Below are 19,547 nucleotides of genomic sequence, written 5' to 3' on the forward strand. Positions count from 1 at the left end.
AGTGACATAATCGGCCACCTTTATAGCTACACATTGCCTTCTGCTTTGGTCTCTCCCAGGCCATTAGCATTACTCCCTCAGCATTACAGATTGGAGACGCTGAGGCAAGGAACAGGGAAAGGACTCAGCCAAACACAAAGCAAACCCCTCAGCACTGTAGAGCCAAGAGGCCTGCTAATCTTTAGTAATAGCAACACTGAGAATAAAACCATCATCCAGTCCAACTTATTCCAAACATTCTGCACAGCAAAGGAAACCATCAACAAAATGAAAAGACAACCTACTGAATAGGAGAAAATAGTTGCAAATCATACATCTGATAAGGGACTAGTATCTAAAATATATAAAGAACTCAACAGCAAAAGAACAAATCAATTAAAAAATGGGCAGACCTGAATAGATATTTTTCCAAAAAAGACATATCAATGGCCAACAGGTACATAAAAAGATGCTCAACATCACTAATCATCAGGGAAATGCAAATCAAAACCACAATAAGGGCCAGCCTGGTGGCGTAGTGGTTAAGTTCACACGTTCCACTTTGGCAGCCCAGGGTTGGCAGGTTCGGATCCTGGGCATGGACCTACTCACCGCTCATCAAGCCACGCTGAGGCGGCATCTCATCTAGAAGAGCTACAACTCTACAACTATGATATACAACTATGTACTGGGGCTTTGGGGAGAAAAAAGAAAAAAAAAGAGGTCTTCAGATTGGCAACAGACGTTAGTGCAGGGCCAATCTTCCTCGAAAAAAAAAATTAAAGAAAAAAAACACAATAAGCTATCACCTTGTACCTGTTAGAATAGCTATTATCAAAAAGACAAGGGGGGCCGGCCCAGTGGCGCAAGCAGTTAAGTGCGCGCGCTGCGCTATGGCGGCCCGAGGTTCGCTGGTTCGGATCCTGGGCGCGCATCGACGCACTGCTTGTCAAGCCATGCTGTGGAGGTGTCCCATATAAAGTGGAGGAAGATGGGCATGGATGTTAGCCCAGGGCCAGTCTTCCTCAGCAAAAAGAGGAGGATTGGCAGATGTTAGCTCAGGGCCGATCTTCCTCAAAAAAAAAAAAAGACAAGGAATAATGTGTTGGGTGAGGATGTGGAGAAAAGGAAACCCTTATGCACTGTTGGTTGGGATGTAAATTGGTGCAGTCACCACAGAAAACAGTATGGAGGTTCCTCAAAAAATTAAAAATAGAACTACCATAAGATCCAGCAATTCCATTTCTGGGTATTTATTTGAAGAAAACCAAAACACTAATTCAACAAGATATACGCACTCCCAGGTTCATTGCAGCATTATTTACAGTAGCCAAGACAGGGAAACAACCTAAGTTTCCATTGATGGATGAATAAAGAAATTTTGGTGTATACACACACACACACACACAGTAATATTATTCAGCCACAAAAAAGAATGAAATCTTGCCATTTGCAACAACACAGATGGACCCTGAGGGCATTATGCTAAATAAAATAAGTCAGACAGAGAAAGACAAATACTGTATGTTTCTCTTATATGTGGAACCTTAAAAAAAAAAAAAAAAGCTCACATATACAGAGAACAGATTGGTGGTTGCCAAAGGTGGGAGCTGGGGGGTGGGAGAAATGGGTGAACTTTTATTTTTTCAGTTTAAATAAATTGAATAAATAATAAATAATATCTAGAGTGGATTCCTGTGCATTTTCAGCATATTCTGTGCTAGGTTACGAAAAGGAATCCTCTAAAATGGGAGACAATAATGCTTAGTAAATTCACATGAAGCAGAATCTTACTTATTAGTCTAACCTAATTAGACTAATCAGGTAATCTGTCAATCATCAATATTTACTCAATGTCTCTTCAACTATCAGTGGTAATGGAGGAAAGCAATACTATAACCTACCTATTTTGGACACGGGTATCCAACAAATATGTTTCATTGATTGATTATTACACAAATCAGTGGTTAACCAAAAAAAGAAAAAAAAAAATCACCCACTAGTTCATCTGCAGACTGGGATTGCATGAAATGATGTTCTCTCACAGTTGGTGTGCCCTTCTTTTAATTGTTTTGTTCAGGCTGGTGCTGAAATGAGCTTGCATTTCGGTTCTGAGAGGATGATTTGTCCATGACCACACCGCTAAACATGACTAAGCTGACTCACGAACTTGGCCAAATCCAAGGACTCCAACACTGTGCAGCGATGTTGGACACAGGATACGAGCATTGGCTCGTATCCCAAAGAAGAAACCATATTATTCAAATTCTAACCTAATAATCCTTCTGTTCTTGATTGATTTGAGAGTATCATTCAACTGATCACCTAAGACAGCCAAGGAAGCCATAAGACACACTGATTGTAATAATTCTTCAATGACTAGGAAACTTGGTTGACCAAAGGATAGGAGAGGAAAAAATCCATCAACATTCATTACAATAAAGACTGATACTTGTAGGCCTTCTCCTTCTACTTCTATTAAAGTGCCAATTAATAATGGTCACAAGTAGCATATTTTACTGAATAAAGAAAATACTAACTTATGACTTGAAGTATAAACAGTGGCTAATAAATGATTCTGCAAATCATTCTTAAAGCTGACATACACATATATATGTGTTAAACTTTACATATGTATCTGGTTTTATTTCATACTCTAGGGAAAAATGCCCTGATCTCTTTTCTATTTCTAACTTACCATGTGAATACCAACAAGTTATTAAGCCACTCCAGGTCTCAAATGTTCCATCAATCAAACAAGGTGATTGGATTTCAAGTCTGAAGCAACACAGCAGAATGGAAGGAACTTCCAATACAGCCACAGTTGAGACTGAATCCAAGACCTAGCATCTTGTTAAATGTTTGGCTGTGGATCTATATGTCACCTCTTTCCTCATCTAGGTAAGTGGAGAAACCACACCCTTCTCACAGGGTTTGGTAAGAATGCAAAATAATACACTTAAAGCTACCCAGCACAGTGCCTGATTCATTGGAGTGCTCAATAAAGAACAGCAGATGATCATGATTCATTCCTTCATACCACAAACATTTACTGAACCTCAACTCTGTGCCAGGCATTATTCTAGGTTGAAGGATACAGGAGGTAATGAAACTGACAAAATTCCCTGCCTCAGCGAACTGGCATTGCGGTGGCATGGTGAGGCATAACTCTAACATGTTGGAGCTACGTGCCTTATGCTGCATAAAGGTTCTGACTCCATTCTCAGCCTCACTACAGAATCCAGAGCAATTAGTCCCTCTGAGTCTCATCCCAGGCTGGCTAGGTCCCCACCGACTTAAGGAGAAGCCATATACTAGAACTGCTCCTCTAGGCCTCTCTCATCAAAACACCACGGAGGGCAGAGCCAGGCCTGAGCTTCACACTTACCTTCCACCTTAGCCCCTTCCCCCCTCTCCTCAGCCAGAACTCTTCCCCAAGTCTGCAGCAGAGCCTTCCAGAAACCTCCGTGAAGGCCAGGTTTGCTTAGCGGCATTACCCCTTACTTCCCACCAGAGGTCGCTCTCACACACAAGCACAAGCCGACAGAACCCGGCTTCGCCTTCTCGGCAGCAGTGACATTATTTTCTTTCTCTATTTTTATCTATTAAAAAGATTTCTTCACAGCCATAACTTAGATCTCTACACTAAAATGGAGCAACAGGAAGATATAATGGTGCATTTCATTTATGAATGACCTATAATAAATTACTCTGAAGTGTCCCGAGTGCCAGAAGACAGAACACTTTGTCTGCCCATGGACTGTATTTCACATACTTTAATTTAGCTGACACATAAAACTCATTTGACATTTCGCAGGTATTTGTGTGGGGCGGGGGAGGGGGGGGGTGGCATGCGAGAAGGGACCACTGTGGGGCTGGGCAGGGAGTGGGGGCAGCGGGCAGAGCCAAGGATATTTGGTTCTTGTTGAGGGTTAAGGTATGGAGCCTGGGTAACCCTGGCAACATGAGGTTGTCCCCGAGCAGATTGTTGTCCAAGATGAGTTCCTCCAGGCTCCCGAACGCGCTCAGTCCTTCCAGTGACCTGCAATGACAAAGGCAACAGGAAAAATGATCCTGCACTAAATCAGGGAGGCCATTATGAGCCGAAATAAATATTTTAACCTTCCCTTTCAGGACTGGGAATAGTTTGGGCTTGGTGCCTGTCAGCAAAGTGAATGACAAGAATTAGTAGCAGGAGCTGGGGCGGGGGCGGCAGGGGAGAAGGGGCCGCTGGCACTCACCGCATCCTTCACGCATTGCCAACATGAAGGATGAGGGTCACTTAGTGAGTAGCCAGGATCCAAAACAAAGGGCTTCAGATACGGCCTGCAGGATAAATTTGTCAATGTCTTGTGCCTTCAGGCACCCAGCCTCGGCTGACCCTAACCTCCATTCCCAAGATAAATAACTCTGTCACAGTTCACCTTCATTCCCTGGACACAAATTTAAGTTGTCATCCATCATTCCTGCCCAGAAATATCATACCCTCTTACAATAATAAATATAACTTCAAGTATCATTTCTTAGCAGTTCTCCTCTGCACAGTCAGAGGAAACGGCCAGGAAGGCTTCCTTTCTCTCTGTTTGCCGCCTTTGACTTTTGTTTTCTCTCTGCTTTTTTTCTTTACTAATCACTTAACTTGCCTCTGCCCCGTGTCCCTGTGGCTGCCCCAAAAGGCAAGGCATCTGCGGAAGCACATGATCACTCCAGTTTGAAAGGGCTGTTTCTTTTTGTTTTTGTTTGGGACGTGAGTAGAAAGGGTTTGGGGGAATTTCTGTTTCAATGCCCCTGGCTTGAAGTTACTGTTTTAATTTATGGAAAGTGGATTTCTCACTTTATTTTTGAAAGAAGTGTCGAGTGCAAGCAATGTAGATGTCAGGCAGTAAATAAACAGGCATCTGAAAGAATTAAGTACCCGGCTTGGGGAAAAAAATATCAGAAAGCGAAAAATAACCTTGTTTATACTCTTAGCTGAAAGTTAACTCTTAATGTTATGGACTCAGAAGCATTGGCAGGTGGAGGGGGTGAGGGACAGTTGTGTGCACGTGCTTGCCCTGGCGCACACAGACGTTCGTTAAAGAAAGCCCACCCGCCCGGTGGAGGGACTTACACAGACTCACATACTCCCAGCTCCTTCACCTGCTAGACCCAAGAGCAGTGCTGAGCCTGCACAGGCTGCCAGCCGAGCTACAACATCGACCAGAGGGCGGACTCGCGTGGGACCTCCTGGCTATTATACAAAATGTGACGAATCAGGGAGATGTTGTCTACCCTATTTGTTCATTTACTGATAGCACTTCCATTACAGACCCGCCTGCTTGCATGTGCAATGCCTGCACATCTGGTGTGAGTGTGAACTTTAGCACCAGAGCTTTCTCGAGGCATCCATGTCTCCTTTGTGGGACCTCTGCCAAGAGGAGTCCAAAATAGGGAGTCAATACTTGGGAGGTAGTAATATGCATCGTGAATAACTAATTAAACACCTAGACTCCACTGGGCCCAGAGCTCCACCAGCATGCCCCATTCCTGCCTGACCCTCAGGGTGGTCCCAGTCAGGCCCAGCACCCAGACCACGCCTCCTCCTACAGCCAACCCTACCTGCTCCACAGCAGGAGGGCAATACCGCAGACATTTTGGGTTAAGGGTCCACAGGATCATCAGGTTTCAGATCCTCCTCCTCCTTTCTCTTCTTCCTCAGGTTTCAGGGAGGCAAAACACCACTTACACACATGTAGTCAGGGAGGTCTGGGATTCTACCTCAGCTCCACCACTTACTTGTAGTGTGAATGTGGACATATCAATAACCCATCTGAACTCCCTTGCTCTGTGTTACTTCCACTCATAGGATCTTACGGAGAATCAGTGAAACAGGACTAACAAGTTACTAGCACATGCTGGTTTCTTTCTTTTCCTTCCTCCTTTCATCCATTGATTTTTCTGGAAGCCCTGACCTTGTGGGGGGAGGGTGTTCAGGATGCAGGGGGTGGGCAGATGAATAAATGTGCAAAGGTGTCCAGTAAGTCTGGCTTCTGCAGGGAAACTTCGACCTTTGCTGAAGTCCCTTCCTCCATGGGGGTTCATGAGTGATGATCCAAAAGTGCTTTTCAGGACCAGGCCCTGTTGACCACAAGCGGAGTCCAGGCCACCTCCCATCAGGGCACCTTATGGATGGCTAATAAGTCCTTTGTGCACAAACATCAGCTGGGCTCTGGTCAAAGGCAGCATCCGAATACACATTGTTCCCGAGTTATGTTATGCAAATATAATACTTTTATCATGAGAATCAGCGGATGGTTGGCAACTGGCAAGCAGAAGAAAGCTCCCTTCCAAGAGTGCTTCAGGGGAGGCATAAAACAAAGTGACACAGCATGAAGAGGGACAAAGCCTGGGAACACTAGAGGGAGTGCCCGCAGGGACAGCCTGTCTCTTGGGGCAGGCTCTGGAGCAGAGCTCTATACCGGAGTGAGACTTCAGAGAGGTGTTGGGAAGCTCCGGCTCATATCCCCTGTCACCTGTCTAGTTTTGAGATTCTTTTTGCCATGTAATGTTATTAGCTCAGTTAAAAGAAAACCGTGTTACGTGGGGGGTTGCTAATTAATAAATCCCTGTCTTCGTGTCATCAGCGTGGTGTGCATTTGGTGATTTAATCAGCTGAATCAGAGCTGAGGGACTAGGGACAGGAGGCCGAGAGCGTAGTGAAGGGTAAAACTGGAGAGGACAGGATTTCTGCGCTTGGCTGGTGTGCAGAGGCCAATAAACACACACCTAGAAAATGGCTTTATTTTTTACTTTTTAAAAATTGTACTTCCTGTGTTGCTGTTGCTGCAGCTGTTTTCCTGGAAGGAGTAGGGGAAAGAAATCATTTGCCTCAATCTTTGAGTTCATACTCCCATATACAAGATGCCTGCAAATAGACATGTGATGTTAAGTAAAATCACAAGGCAGAAAAGGCTTTAAGGATCCACACAGATCTACGCTGTTTAACGGGACAGCTACGGGAGCTATAAGGAAAAGATGACGGGACTGTAATTTCTCTGCTATAACCTTGTGTGTGGACAGCAAAATATACCTCAGACCCAAGAGCCCTGGTGGAGGGGGTGACCGTCACTCCAGGGTTACTCCCCAGCTTGGTTGGCAGTGGCTGCAGATGTCTGAGGGGTGGCTGGAAGGCGAGGCAGGCATGTCAGCCATGGGCAGGGGCTGCAGGGGGAGGGCAAGGCTTCACGTGCTACCTTGGCAGGCACAGCCAGCTGCAAAGAGGTCTTCCCAGCTCAGTCAAGAGCTGCCCAGGGCAGGCAGGGAGACCGGGCGTGCGGTCCTATCTGTGGCAGGTGGCTTGCTCTGGAAACCTAATCAGCACCTCCGAAGCGCACTGCAGGCTGCCTGCCTCCCGCTCCACCAGCAGGAAAGCCTCCCATTATCTCACCCACAGGTACCATCTCGGTTACCTCGTTCACAGGGCTCCAGCTGGGCTCCTCGAGGAGCCGCTGCGGCTGCTGGGAGAGTCCCAGTGCCGTTTCCAAAGTCACATCAAAATGACAAAACATCACAACGCATTCAGCTCCAGCGGATTCAAACAGAGAGAACTTTTAAGTTTCCACTGTAATTAACCCTATCTTCGTTAAGATAATTATGATCAAGCTTCCTGTCACAGTTAATATCCCAGTATCATTGCCCGTGGCTCACACTCTGCCCTCATTAGCTTATAAAAACAGCAGCACTAAACAGGCGGCCTGTCGCCCTTTCCAAGCTAGGCCAGTGGCTGTGAGCCCTTATGGAGAGGGGCCTCAGGCAGGGCAGCAGGCCCCACAAAGGGGCCGCCCCTTGAACCCCAATCCCTTCTGGGTGGGCACACGCTCAGCGGCCTTCATCCTTTCCCCAAAAGTTAGCCACTCGTCAGAATGGGGAAGGAGAAGGGCCAGGACCAGAGCATGGCTGGTAGGTTTGGGGCAGAGAAACTATCCCTTTCTACCCCTTACCGAGCAAAAATCCAGCCAGAAAAAATCACCAGAGAACACCTCCACTTCCCCGGGTTCAAGAACTGCCAATCTTTTTCCTGGAGGATAGGCTGCAGTAAGAATTACCTTTCCTCAGCTCCCAGCCTAAACCAGGGACGACACTTCTGCCTGGCACGAGATGCCAGGGAACAGGGAGACAGTTAGCCATACATCCTAAGAAAGAAATGTTGTCTCTCTTTGGAACCATAGTTGGCCTCAAATCCAGAACTAAATATTGAGATGTTCTCAAACCAATTAAGAAAATAAGATCCCCACTGAGATCTTTACCTACTCCCTCCACTCTATCTACCTAAATACACATGTTTTTAACTAAGAAAATGAGGAAGCCATGGAAATTCTAGAGGACCTAACCCATATGTCTGATGTCTACCACACTGGCTAGTCCTGCAGAGCTGCAAGGGTCAGCCGTTGCCTGTTCTATTATGGTTTTCCTGGATGATTTCAGTCAGCCCAGCCCCCAACAAGAAGAGATCTCAATGTAACCTCCATAATACCTGGAGAGTTGTCAGATACACAGTGTGGGCTCAATACCTCTTTGCCAACTGACTATCGCTCAGCCACGAGCCTGTGAGTTGCTGAGAAAAAAGCTGCCAGTAGAATCTCAAGGGCAGGACAAAGAGCAGACCTTGGGGTGGCTGGCCAGGGGCTAGGAGGGCAATCTCTAAGTTCACGTTCCTTCAGAGGCCAGAATGCCTCCCCCTCTTTACCCTGGGGCCAAGTGTCTGAGAACAGGCAGAAGTGACGTTCAGGGAGTCTGTACCCGTATACCAGTACTCGTTAACTATACTACCTAAATACTTCCTTACTAGTTGGTAAATAATTGCAGCTCTGAGTACCGCAAGTGCCCCTCCCTGTCACCCCGGCCACTCCATGGAGCCCTCAATTGCTTTCCACAATTCAGCAACTGAGTAGTTAATACCCCCACACCACCGGCCTTCAAGGACCCTGCTCCAGCCAGGATCTTTCTGATTGGTCAATGCAGTTAATAATTTAAACATTACCCTTGAGAGCAGGAATACTAACTTGTACCTCTCTTACACTCCTCCCACCATGCCAAGTGCATTGCCTGGCACACAGCAGGTCCTTGGGAAATGTCTGCAAACTGATGTACAATAGAGGCCACGACCAAAGCTACAAGGGCAGGACAGGCAACACAGAGCTGTATGTGGGGAATGAAGGAAGAAAGGAGAGAACACGAGAGTTGATATGACTGCTCGTGTCCCAGAAAATGGCCCAGGGGCGCACAGACATTTTTAGAAAGGCTGTTCGTCTAACCCCATGACAGGTATTCTTTCTTTCTGCCATAAAACTCTTTTTATATCCTGTTTAAGTGGTTATACATATCTATATAGAGATATATATATATATTATATATAGTAATATACTATAATATTTATAGTAATATACTATATAGTAACATATATTATATGTATAGTAATGAGTATATAAATAATGAATACACAGTAATATACTATATTACTATAGTAGTATATTATATATACTATATAGTACTAGGTACTATATGTACAGTTGGCTATATATATTTTCTACATATTTTTCTGTCATTCAGGTCACACAGCCAGGGATATATGTACAAATAATAATATAAATCGACTAGTCTATATGATAAGTATATCAATGGGGGTGAAAATGTCTTTAAAAAATAGAAGACAGTGGAAAAGGCTCTGGGCTTTGTAAGACAGTGTATACTGATACCATGTGACAGTTTATCACATGGAATTTGTCAAAGTCACCCTCAAAGCCCTATTGAGCCCCTTGTCATGACAGATGATCCCTGAGCTGCAGAGAATAAAATTCAACACAAGAGATCTGCATCCAAAACCTGTCACTAGGTGTTTGTTAACTCTAAGTGGGATCAAGTCTGAAGCTGTCATGCACCATACCTAATAATACGAAGAAAACTGTTAAATATGATCCCTAAAGAATTATGGAGAATGAGTAAGGAGCTAGAAGCCCAGCAATGGGTACTTGCAGTTCCAGCTATTTGAAAAGGGAGGTAAGATTCTCCAAACTTTGTATTTATAAATTTATAAACTTACGTCTATGAAATTCTGGTCAAATTATACCTCTGAGGAACTGGTATTTGCTTGCCTTAGGACAATGTAAAGCATGTAGCTGATCGTGTTACCCTTTTTGCTTTTGCTATCAGGAAGCTCAGAGCTAAATTGTGACCCAACTGTAAAAAGGTAACACTCCATGGTCTCTATATCTGCTTTCTAACTCCACTGTCAAGGCTTATAATTTTTTAATAGCCTTGATATTTTATTTATCTATATATTGGTTTTTCACTTTATTAATTCTAATAAGCTAGCTCAAATCCTTTGTAGAATAAGGTGGGCTATATATAAATTTAATAGATATAGATTCTCAAATAGGCAGTTTGTGTACATTAAAGACAAGTTCTGTGAGACCAGCTATTAATGTGGACAGTTGACTAGGAATAAAGATATATAGTGTATCCAGACTTCAAAATGGCTTTGAAAAGATTTCTAATAAGATCCTTGCGACAGGAGAGCAAAAAATGGGCTAGAAAATGACAACTTTAGGTAGAATCATAACTGGTTAAAAAACATACCTGAAGAATACTAATTAATGACCCAGCCTGTTCTGTGGGAAGGTTCTGGGGACTTTGGTCCTTTTTTTTTTTTTTTTTGCTACTGACTTGGTTAAGACTGTGTTCATCACTTTTATGAAGGCCAGGACCCTAGAAAGATAGTCAAAAGGATACAATAGGATCCAAAATGATCCTTTTGGAATCAACTCATTGTTTCAGCCCAACAAGATGAAATTTCACAATGTCTAATGTAAAGACCTAAATGCAGATTTACAGTTCAACTACCCAAAAATATCCCTTTAAAGAAAAAATTAAAAGGCAAATGAAAATTGTGGAAAATATTTGCAATCTCTTTGACAGTCTAAAGTTTAACATCCCTAATATGAAAAGAGCTTTTGAAAATCATTAAGGAAAAGCTGAAAGCCCTAAGAGTAAAAACAGTCAAAAGACTTGAACAGGGCCGGCTCCGTGGCTTAGCGGTTAAGTGCGCGCACTCTGATGCTGGCGGCCCGGGTTCGGATCCCGGGCACGCCCCAAGGCACCACTTCTCCGTCCAACCCGAGGCCGAGTCCCACGTATAGCAACTAGAAGGAGGCGAACCTATGACATACAACTATCTACTGGGGCTTTGGGGGGAAAAAATGAATAAATAAAATCTTTAAAAAAAAAAAAAAAAAGACTTGAACAGAAAATACACAACGAATGCAAATGGCCAATAATAGAAATGTGGGGTAAACTTTCAGCGTCACTGAGAATCTAAAATATTCAAATTAAACAAGACATTTTCACTTAACTAGCAAATACACTCTTTTCTTAAATCTTAACAGGTCACAAGTTCAAGATAACAGACTAATACAACACTAATGGGAGAGTGAAATTGTTATAACCTTTCTAGATGGCAATTTACATTAAAAGACTTAAAAATAATCACCTTTTATCCAGTAATCAAGAATTTATTCAGTAAATATCAAAGAAATGTGTATGGGTTAAGTATGTTCATTACAGGATTATTTATAGTAATATTTTAAATAAGCCTAAATGCCCAATGATAGAGGAATGATTAAATAAAGCTCAATATATCTGTATAATGAAATACCATGTAGCAATTCAAAATGATAGTGTAGACAGATATCTAGTGATCCAGTAAAGGTGTCATGCTATCTATTTAAGCACCTAAACTTAAGTTATAATACATATAGTACACACAAAGATCTCATGCATGGAAATTAAAAGTCATCTATGTGCTTCCCTCCATTCTCCACACAAATTTTAATTTGTACCATATTTTCCACGTTGATGGTTAAGAGTCATTAAAGTAGTCTTTGTTAGTTGTTTCTAGTTTATAAACTGCTGAATACACAATTTTGTACACAGGGACTTTATTACAATTCTGTATGTACATACACACACAAATATACTTCAATGCATACATATATATCTATATATCTATCTACCAATCGATTGATATATCCCAGATATATAAAACTAACCCCTAAGTAATGGGTTTATAGGGTTTTTTTCCTCTTCCCTTTTATAGTTTTCACTTGTTACTAGATTTTCTATCATGAATAAGTGTTTTATAATCAGGAAAAACTCCAGTAAATATTACTTTTAAATGAGACAACTCCCCAAATGTGAGATGGGGGAGCCTTAGACAAAGAACAGTGTGTTTAGTAAAGAGGGCTTAGAATGAATCGCCAGAGTGGGTCTGCCACCACAAAAGCTAATCTGATCCTAGTCCACTCTTCTGGCCCATAAGTAACTCTACCTGGAGCTCTGTTTCAATTCTGGGTGCCAGACTCAAAGGGGCATCGGCACTCAGAAACACCACGCAATGAGAACAACCAGGCGGTGAAGGGTGTAAGAAACGGTGATTGAGACTGTCAAGATTATTTAACCAGGAGCAGACGAGCCTTCATTGTTTCAAAGTACTAAGTCTATGACAGTCCAGAAGGCAGAATCAAAAACAAATAGGAGAAAATTATGTAAGTTGGGAGGAGATGTCTTGAATCAATTTTTAAAAACTTATAAAAATAGAGAGCTGTTCATCAAAGGGTTGAGCTGCCTTATGAGTCACTATACATATTTGATCAGAGGCTAGAGTCATGGAGAATGTTTAGAGGGAATTTCTGCATAGAGTAGAAGGTTAGATTCGGTGACCTCTAATATTCTATCCAGATACCGTGCTTACTTGACTGGAGCTCCTTCCTCTAAACCACAGTTTACAAGGGCTGCCAAGAGCGTCTTCTTCCCTGCCAGAAGGGTCCCTAATGACTCAGCCTGGTGGAAAGAGGGCAGCACGAGACTTCTAGCTCTGTCATTCCCCATCACACTAAACTCTGGGCCTTATTCTTATCTTCTAGCTAGGACTGTGCAAAGCCTCTTTAATGCTTCCCTAACTCTGGGGACATCTCCATAATTAAAAAGGCACATGTCAACACACTGGCCTCTTATAGCCTGTAAACTAGATGCCAAGCTCTATTTGTGTGAAATATGCCCTGTCGTGGTCTTCTTCACAGATTCAAAGACTTTGAGTCCTAAGGGAATTTTAGGGTGTTTTATCCTCCACTTCACAAAAGGTGACTAATGCTCAGAGAAGTAAAGCGGCTTACCTAAAACCATATATAGTAACCAAGCCATGTCTAGAACCTTTCAACATACAGTCGTGTTCCCTCAACTAAGCTATGCTACACTACATCTAAAAATCTTCTAGTTCAGGTCTAGAAATGGAAATTTACCCTTGCTACGTCCTTTATCCAAACATTGTGTACAGCTTTGTAATCCATTCATTGTATGTCCTCAATAATAATGATCAACCTAGATGGACTTTAAATTCTTTTGCCTTTCAATTCATACTCTCTTACTGACCCTTCTAGAACAATCTCCTGAGGAACTAGTTCTTATAGTTTTTTGTTTTAATATGGCCCTCATGAGGTTAAGTATGCATTAGGTAGAGCTGGGTTGAAATTTACCAGCTAATAGTCCCCTTGGCATGTACCTCTATGGCTTATTCATTTATTCATTTACAAAAATGTATTGAGTACTGACTCTGTGCCCAGTACTTTGCTAATCTCTGGGGCCAAAAAGATGACTATGGCCTAGTCCCCTACTGTTAAGTAGTAGATACAGAGAGGGAAGCAGTTACCAAATAAGGCAGGGTAGTAGGTTATATAGGGACGATAAACACTGGTCTGAGGAGGGGGAGAGTTAGGGAAGGCTCCAAAGAGGAGATGGGCTTGAGCTAAGTCTCAATTCAATAGAATTCTAATCTTTCAAGTATCTACTTACACTTTATGACAAATTTGGTGGTGAAGAAACATGAGAAGAAGAGATAACTTGATCCTGGCACTTGAGTAATCGACATTCCAAAAAGCTTATTTAGCCAGAAAGCATGTATGTGATATACACCTGCAGTATGGCAGGTTCTCAGTGCACACCTATATCTGGGGACACGCAAGATGTGTGAGTCACAGCATCTACTCCCAATGAGGTTATGATCTATGAGAAGAGAGAAGTTGGACTTGAAATAAGGAGAAATCAGACAGGACAGCATACTATTAGGCAGTGTGGGCAAGATGAGCTCCCCAAGTGAGAGGAAAGAAATGCGGGCTGTAGTGGTCACCTTTTTCAGCCCACCCTCCTAGGTTTGTCCTGAAGTTATTACAGCGAGTGAGTCCCTAAAGACAGAGGTGAGGAACCAGGTACCTTCCCTAAGAACACGCTAGATGGCTGCACGTCTTGTTCCCATCACTCTGCCCATCTGGCTGTCCTCTCCTCTCAGCGAATCTTTCCTGCATTTCTCCCACCCTGGTGACAAGGCTTGGTTCTGGGCTTCGACTATGTCTCTAAAATTATTTTGATTCACGGCTTGAGATTTTACAAAACCACACATGCACGCAATGGAGTCTGTGGCCTCGGGATCTTGTTTGTTTTTAAGAGTCTAAAGAGTGAGTTTGTTTGGCGGGTTCTATAAATGGAGGTTTTCTTTACTAGGGAGATGTAAGGGGGTGGACATGGTGTGCTGCAGCCACGGTATGTGTGCACGTCGCCATGAGGCGGAATTCAGCGCCTGGTGGGGGAGGCTCCCAAAGCCATTGGGCAAACATATGTTGGGCCAAGAACACGGCTCTTCAACCTCATGAACTGTTTGCTTGAAAGATAACAGTGTCTCTTCCACACAAGCCTTTCACCACCCTCCATAAAGGGAATTTTTAATTCAACAGATGGTGTCTACTCATTGCAAACCAACCAGAAAAGGAGACATTTACATGGCTGCACCTCAAGACCCCAGGGACCCAGAGGGGCCCTAACCAAACACCTGCCCAAAGACTAGCTCCCCATGGGCAGGGCCCCCTGGAATGGAATCAGGCCAGGAAAACCAGCAAAAATGTGCCAACTGCTGATTCTGTGAGGTCCTAGTTGGCTGAAAAAGGTGAAAACATGTTTTTTGCCCCAGACTACAAGATAGCTTTATATCTCCCACAGAAAAGAAGGCCCTGGGAGATATGGTGGCCTCCAAAAGTGGCTTGCTATTGGAGCCATTTTCCATCTTCCAAAACAGCACCAGCTCTGTGCTTAGCAAAACCTTTCAAAGAACAACTTTGTCAGGTTTGCAGTCCATTTCATATAATGGCACATTCTGGAGCCTGAGGACCAACCTAACAGAAGTAACAGTGCTAGGGACAAAGAGGAGAGATCAGATACTTGCTGATGTACAGCGTGATGAAAGAGAGATTTTCCTGGGACTAAATGGTTCTCTCGTCCTCATCTGCCTCTCCAGTTATTTGATTGCTGCTCCTGGTGTTTTCATAAGGAATGTGGTGTTCTGATGGAAAGTTTAACACAATCGAAGCCAAACACAAATGTAGTAAGTAGACACACAAAGTAAGAGTACTAAATCTGGGGACACAAGCTCTGTTTTCAAGTCCGGATGTCCTGTAAGACCTCGGAAAAAGAACGCCTCTGAGTGTTCTTTTCTATCTATCGCAGTGGCAGAAAAATCCCTGACTGGTACACTTTGCAGATAGTGGAATGGGGATGACGTGAGATAAGGTATGTGAAAACAAGCCTAGAGAAATTTAAGGATTGTTGATATTGGCAACATTGTTGTTGCAAACAAAAATGTGCATATTTTATTTTCAGAAGAGGTAATTAGTTACCTCAGAAAAGGAAGCAAGTAGCTAAAGCTCCAAAAAAGGTACTAATATGTATTCAGAATCATCTGACCACACGGGAACAGGGCAGCTTGGGAGAACCTCTGTCTGAAAAATGACCAGGGAACCTGATTCTTGTCCTGCCTTGGTCACTACCTTCCTGCAATGCTTCAGTCAAATCTTTGCCCTGCTCTGGGCTTAACTTGATACTTTTGTAAATTGGGGAGGCTAGACTTGATTATTTTAGATGTCTCTTCCTTTTCTAACATTCTCTGCTCTGAAGTAGGTTACAGAAGAAAAACTCCCAAACCAAACCAAAGTTTTATCATTGCCTTAATGATGCCACCAGTCAGTAAAAAGTTCAGCATGAAATGTGGCAGGTCATCCCCAACTTTTATTTGGCCAAAAATATGAGGGTTGGAGGACAGGGGTGAGGGGAGAGTTTCAAGTCTCAAGTATGAAATGTGATTAATAAATAAGATCTGGGAGAGAAAAGTTGAGGGAGAAAAAAATTCTCCCCTGTCCTCCCATGTTTTTTCATCTTTCATAGCATCTAAGACTAGGGAGTGACAGGCAAAGTGACACAGTGCTCAGAGGGCAAAAGATAAATGTTTGATGAATTGGCCATTGGTAGGAAAGTGATGGGCTTTGTATGTCATAATGGCTGAGCTGCCTTTCCGTGCCGATTGCCTGCTAAGATAAGGAGCCATAATGAATGGACCTTGAGATGCCCTGGACAGAAGCAGTTCTAATTTGACTGGTTTTAATAAAATTAATTTTAAAAAGAAGAAAATGGAAGAAGGAAGAGGATAGCAATTTGGAGAGACCAAAAAGGCTGAGAACACATACATCCAGAGTGGATACTTACCATTGGTTTTTCCATTCATTGTGCTAGTCAAGTCAGCAGAGGAAGAAAGTTTGATTTTGTTACATCTGTAAGTCATCTCCACCCTGTACATGCCCAGTATTGTACAGAGACACTTGAGATACGGAAATTAAATGGCCCCACTGAATAGAAAAGTACCTTAATAAGCACAGAATGGATCATTCATTCATTCATTTATTTCTCTTTCAGCGAATATTTACTGAGCATCCCCTACTCAGGCCTAGGATGAATGAAGCAGGTCTGCTCCCACCTGCATGCAGCCTGACAGGCTAGGCTTTCCCAGCCAAGTGAGGAATACTCTCCTGATCCAAGTGCTCCTACCATGCTAGGTGCTCTCTGCCAGGCAGCCACGCCTGCACATCATTGGACACTCCCCCCCGCAGCTAATTTCCCATTTCCATATCTCTTCCCTGATCCCCTGGCCCTACATCTGTGCTTGACTTCACTAGTTTACTAGATAATCTCCATCAGAACAACATATTGCTTGTGAAAACACCACAATGGCATTCTAGTGCCAAGAGCAGCAGTCATAAAACCAAAGAGGCAGACAGGAAAGAAGAGGCTCACATCAGCCCTGGGAAAACTCTAGCTGTGCCCGTGAGTAAATGACCTTGTGGACTGTGGCTTTTCCCATATGCAAAACTTGGGGTTGGATCAGATGATTTGCTCCATCTTTCGACTAACATTCATTTGAGGCCTTGTATGGATCAGACACTCTAATAGGCCTGGGAGTACAAATATGGTTAAGATACTATTCCGTCTTCAAGGAGCCCAAGATCTCATGAAACAAGGCCAAAAACCCGTGGTCATAACACAGTGAGGTTTAAGTGTCCTTTTGCCTTTGAGTGACCTTAAGAGATCTCTAAGATCCCGTCTAATATCCAAATGTCCTAAGATTAGTGGCCTAACTTCCATTTCTCTCTGATTTTTATGACAAAGAACAGAATTATAAAGAAGTTTGGTCATCCAAGCATTCTAATGGTCACTTTCTGTGATACCATTCATTTTCCTGGTGTTAGGAGGAAGAATCCTATGCAAAATGCAACATTAAAAATAATTCTTCCCCTGACTTCTGTCTCTGAGGGTATACATTTTTCCACAACTGCAAAAGGAAAGCCACTTATTACTAAACAGCTCAGCAAGGCTCACACTATTGGAGAATATAAAGTTTTATGAACAAGTCTCTTCTCCTTTCTCTGGGTGTAAGTGAGAAAGTGAGTGAGAGAGAGAGCTGGCGAGGTCTGGCTCAGGAGTCCAGGTGAATTATAGACTGCCGCTCAAGATTCACAGCTCTTCGTGGTAGGAGGTTAATATTCTCACATGTCATTAGGTCTGCTGGCTCTCCTGATGGTTCATTGAAGCAGGCAGCAAATTATTTCCTCATGCTGCAGAGGACAGCACACTTCAAAGCAAGAGAACTCAGGTCAGGACAGGCCTCCGGGTGGATTAATGGCTTGGGATCACCAGGGGTTGTCTATAGGTAAGAAGGGGCCTCAAGCCTTTGAGAAAGCTAACTTTTTGATCTGTCTTGACCTGGCTTTCAAGCTAGCTCTCCAGATTCTATTCCTATCACCTTCTAAGGACCTGCCAAGACCTGCAGGGAGACTGAGTAACCTGTCTGGTCATTTTATCTTCACTTGAAATTCCTCCACCGGCTCTCTGCTATTGTACATCTCCCCCACGGTTCAAGGGGCAGTTTAACGCCCCCGCTCCTTGGAGGAGACTTCTCAGCCTGTCCCACACCTGGCTGACCGACCATGCCTGGACTCAACTTTCGAAAGGCTTCTACTTGGCACACTCCCTCCACCACTGGTCTACAGACTTGGTCTGTTCTCCTGTTGTCCCAGGTGTCTCACTTGTGTCTCCCTGACAATTAATTAAGCTCTGGGACCGCAGGCCCAATGGGTTATTTCTCTTTGCATCTCCCAGTGATGGCTGAGTAGAAGGAGGTGAAAACCTACCGGCTACCCCTGAATGCAGGCCCGAATTCCAATCCTCTCCTTTCTAGAAGAAAGGGCCAAGAAGAGTCCTAGAAATTTTTACAATACGGGCTCATTAAAACATTTGTTTAAAGGTAGTTTGGAAACACTACTTCTAAAGATAACACTAACTGAAGGAAAAATGAGAGAACAATGGTGAAAAGCACAAGACACTCACAGGAAGTCATGGGAAAATGCAAGGCTGTCCTTCCTCAGGCCCAGAATTGCTAAGTAAGTACAGTCATGCGTCACTTATCGACAGGGATATGTTCTGAGAAATGTTGCATTAGGCAACTTCATCGCTGTGCAAATATCGTAGAGTGTCCTTAGACAAACCCAAATGGTAAAGCCTACTGCACACCTAGACTATATGGTACCAATCTTATGACATCACCATCATATACGAGCTGTGTCATTGACTGAAATGTCATTATGCAGCACATGACTATGTCTGTGGTGCAAATGCCCACCACAGTCTATATTCTGTTTTCTCAGTTCCAAGTTTTCTGAACAGCCTCTCATTGGGGGCCTGCAGTTACGAGGAGGCCTGTACACAAAGGCAGTCCTCTGCTTCAGCACCATCGGAGAGGACGCCCTGGTGGGGGCTTGAGAGGGACTCCAGGGGATCCTGGAGGCAAGACTCCCGACAGGCCATCCAGGAACCACACCAGAGCTCTCTGTGTGCGTAGCTCGGCCCAGAGGCCAGGAAAGAATTTTTGTCCAGTGGCAGTGGGTGAGTCTGACTGAACTTCCAACTGTTTTCTCCCCTTAGAGTGAGGGGCCTTCACCAGGGTTGGGGGGAATAACAGTACTAACTTTAGGCAGTCCCCCCATTTCAAACCTGGATAAGCAAATGAAAGTTTGGGAAAGCTCTTGGTAAACAAGACAGTACTCAAGAAATGTAAGGGGTGATCACCACTATTCCAATCCTGTCTTCTACCCAGTCTGTACTTACCT

The 19,547-nt window shown here is 43.5% G+C and overlaps 1 protein-coding gene across 1 annotated transcript in view; it reads right to left on the reverse strand.

The window, feature by feature from the left end:
• The window catches only part of LRMDA (leucine rich melanocyte differentiation associated), a 1,038,159-nt gene that overhangs the window by 464,609 nt on the left and 554,003 nt on the right, over positions 1-19,547 (reverse strand). Inside the window, exon 3 of the mRNA XM_087431992.1 lies at positions 3,895-4,021. Coding sequence (XP_087288118.1) covers positions 3,895-4,021 — 127 coding nt within the window. The remainder of the gene's footprint in view (positions 1-3,894; positions 4,022-19,547) is intronic.

The sequence above is a fragment of the Ceratotherium simum genome, chromosome 6 (genome assembly GCF_057802395.1).
Source record: "Ceratotherium simum simum isolate JZ-2026a chromosome 6, ASM5780239v1, whole genome shotgun sequence".
In the NCBI taxonomy this organism is placed as follows: Eukaryota; Metazoa; Chordata; class Mammalia; order Perissodactyla; family Rhinocerotidae; genus Ceratotherium; species Ceratotherium simum.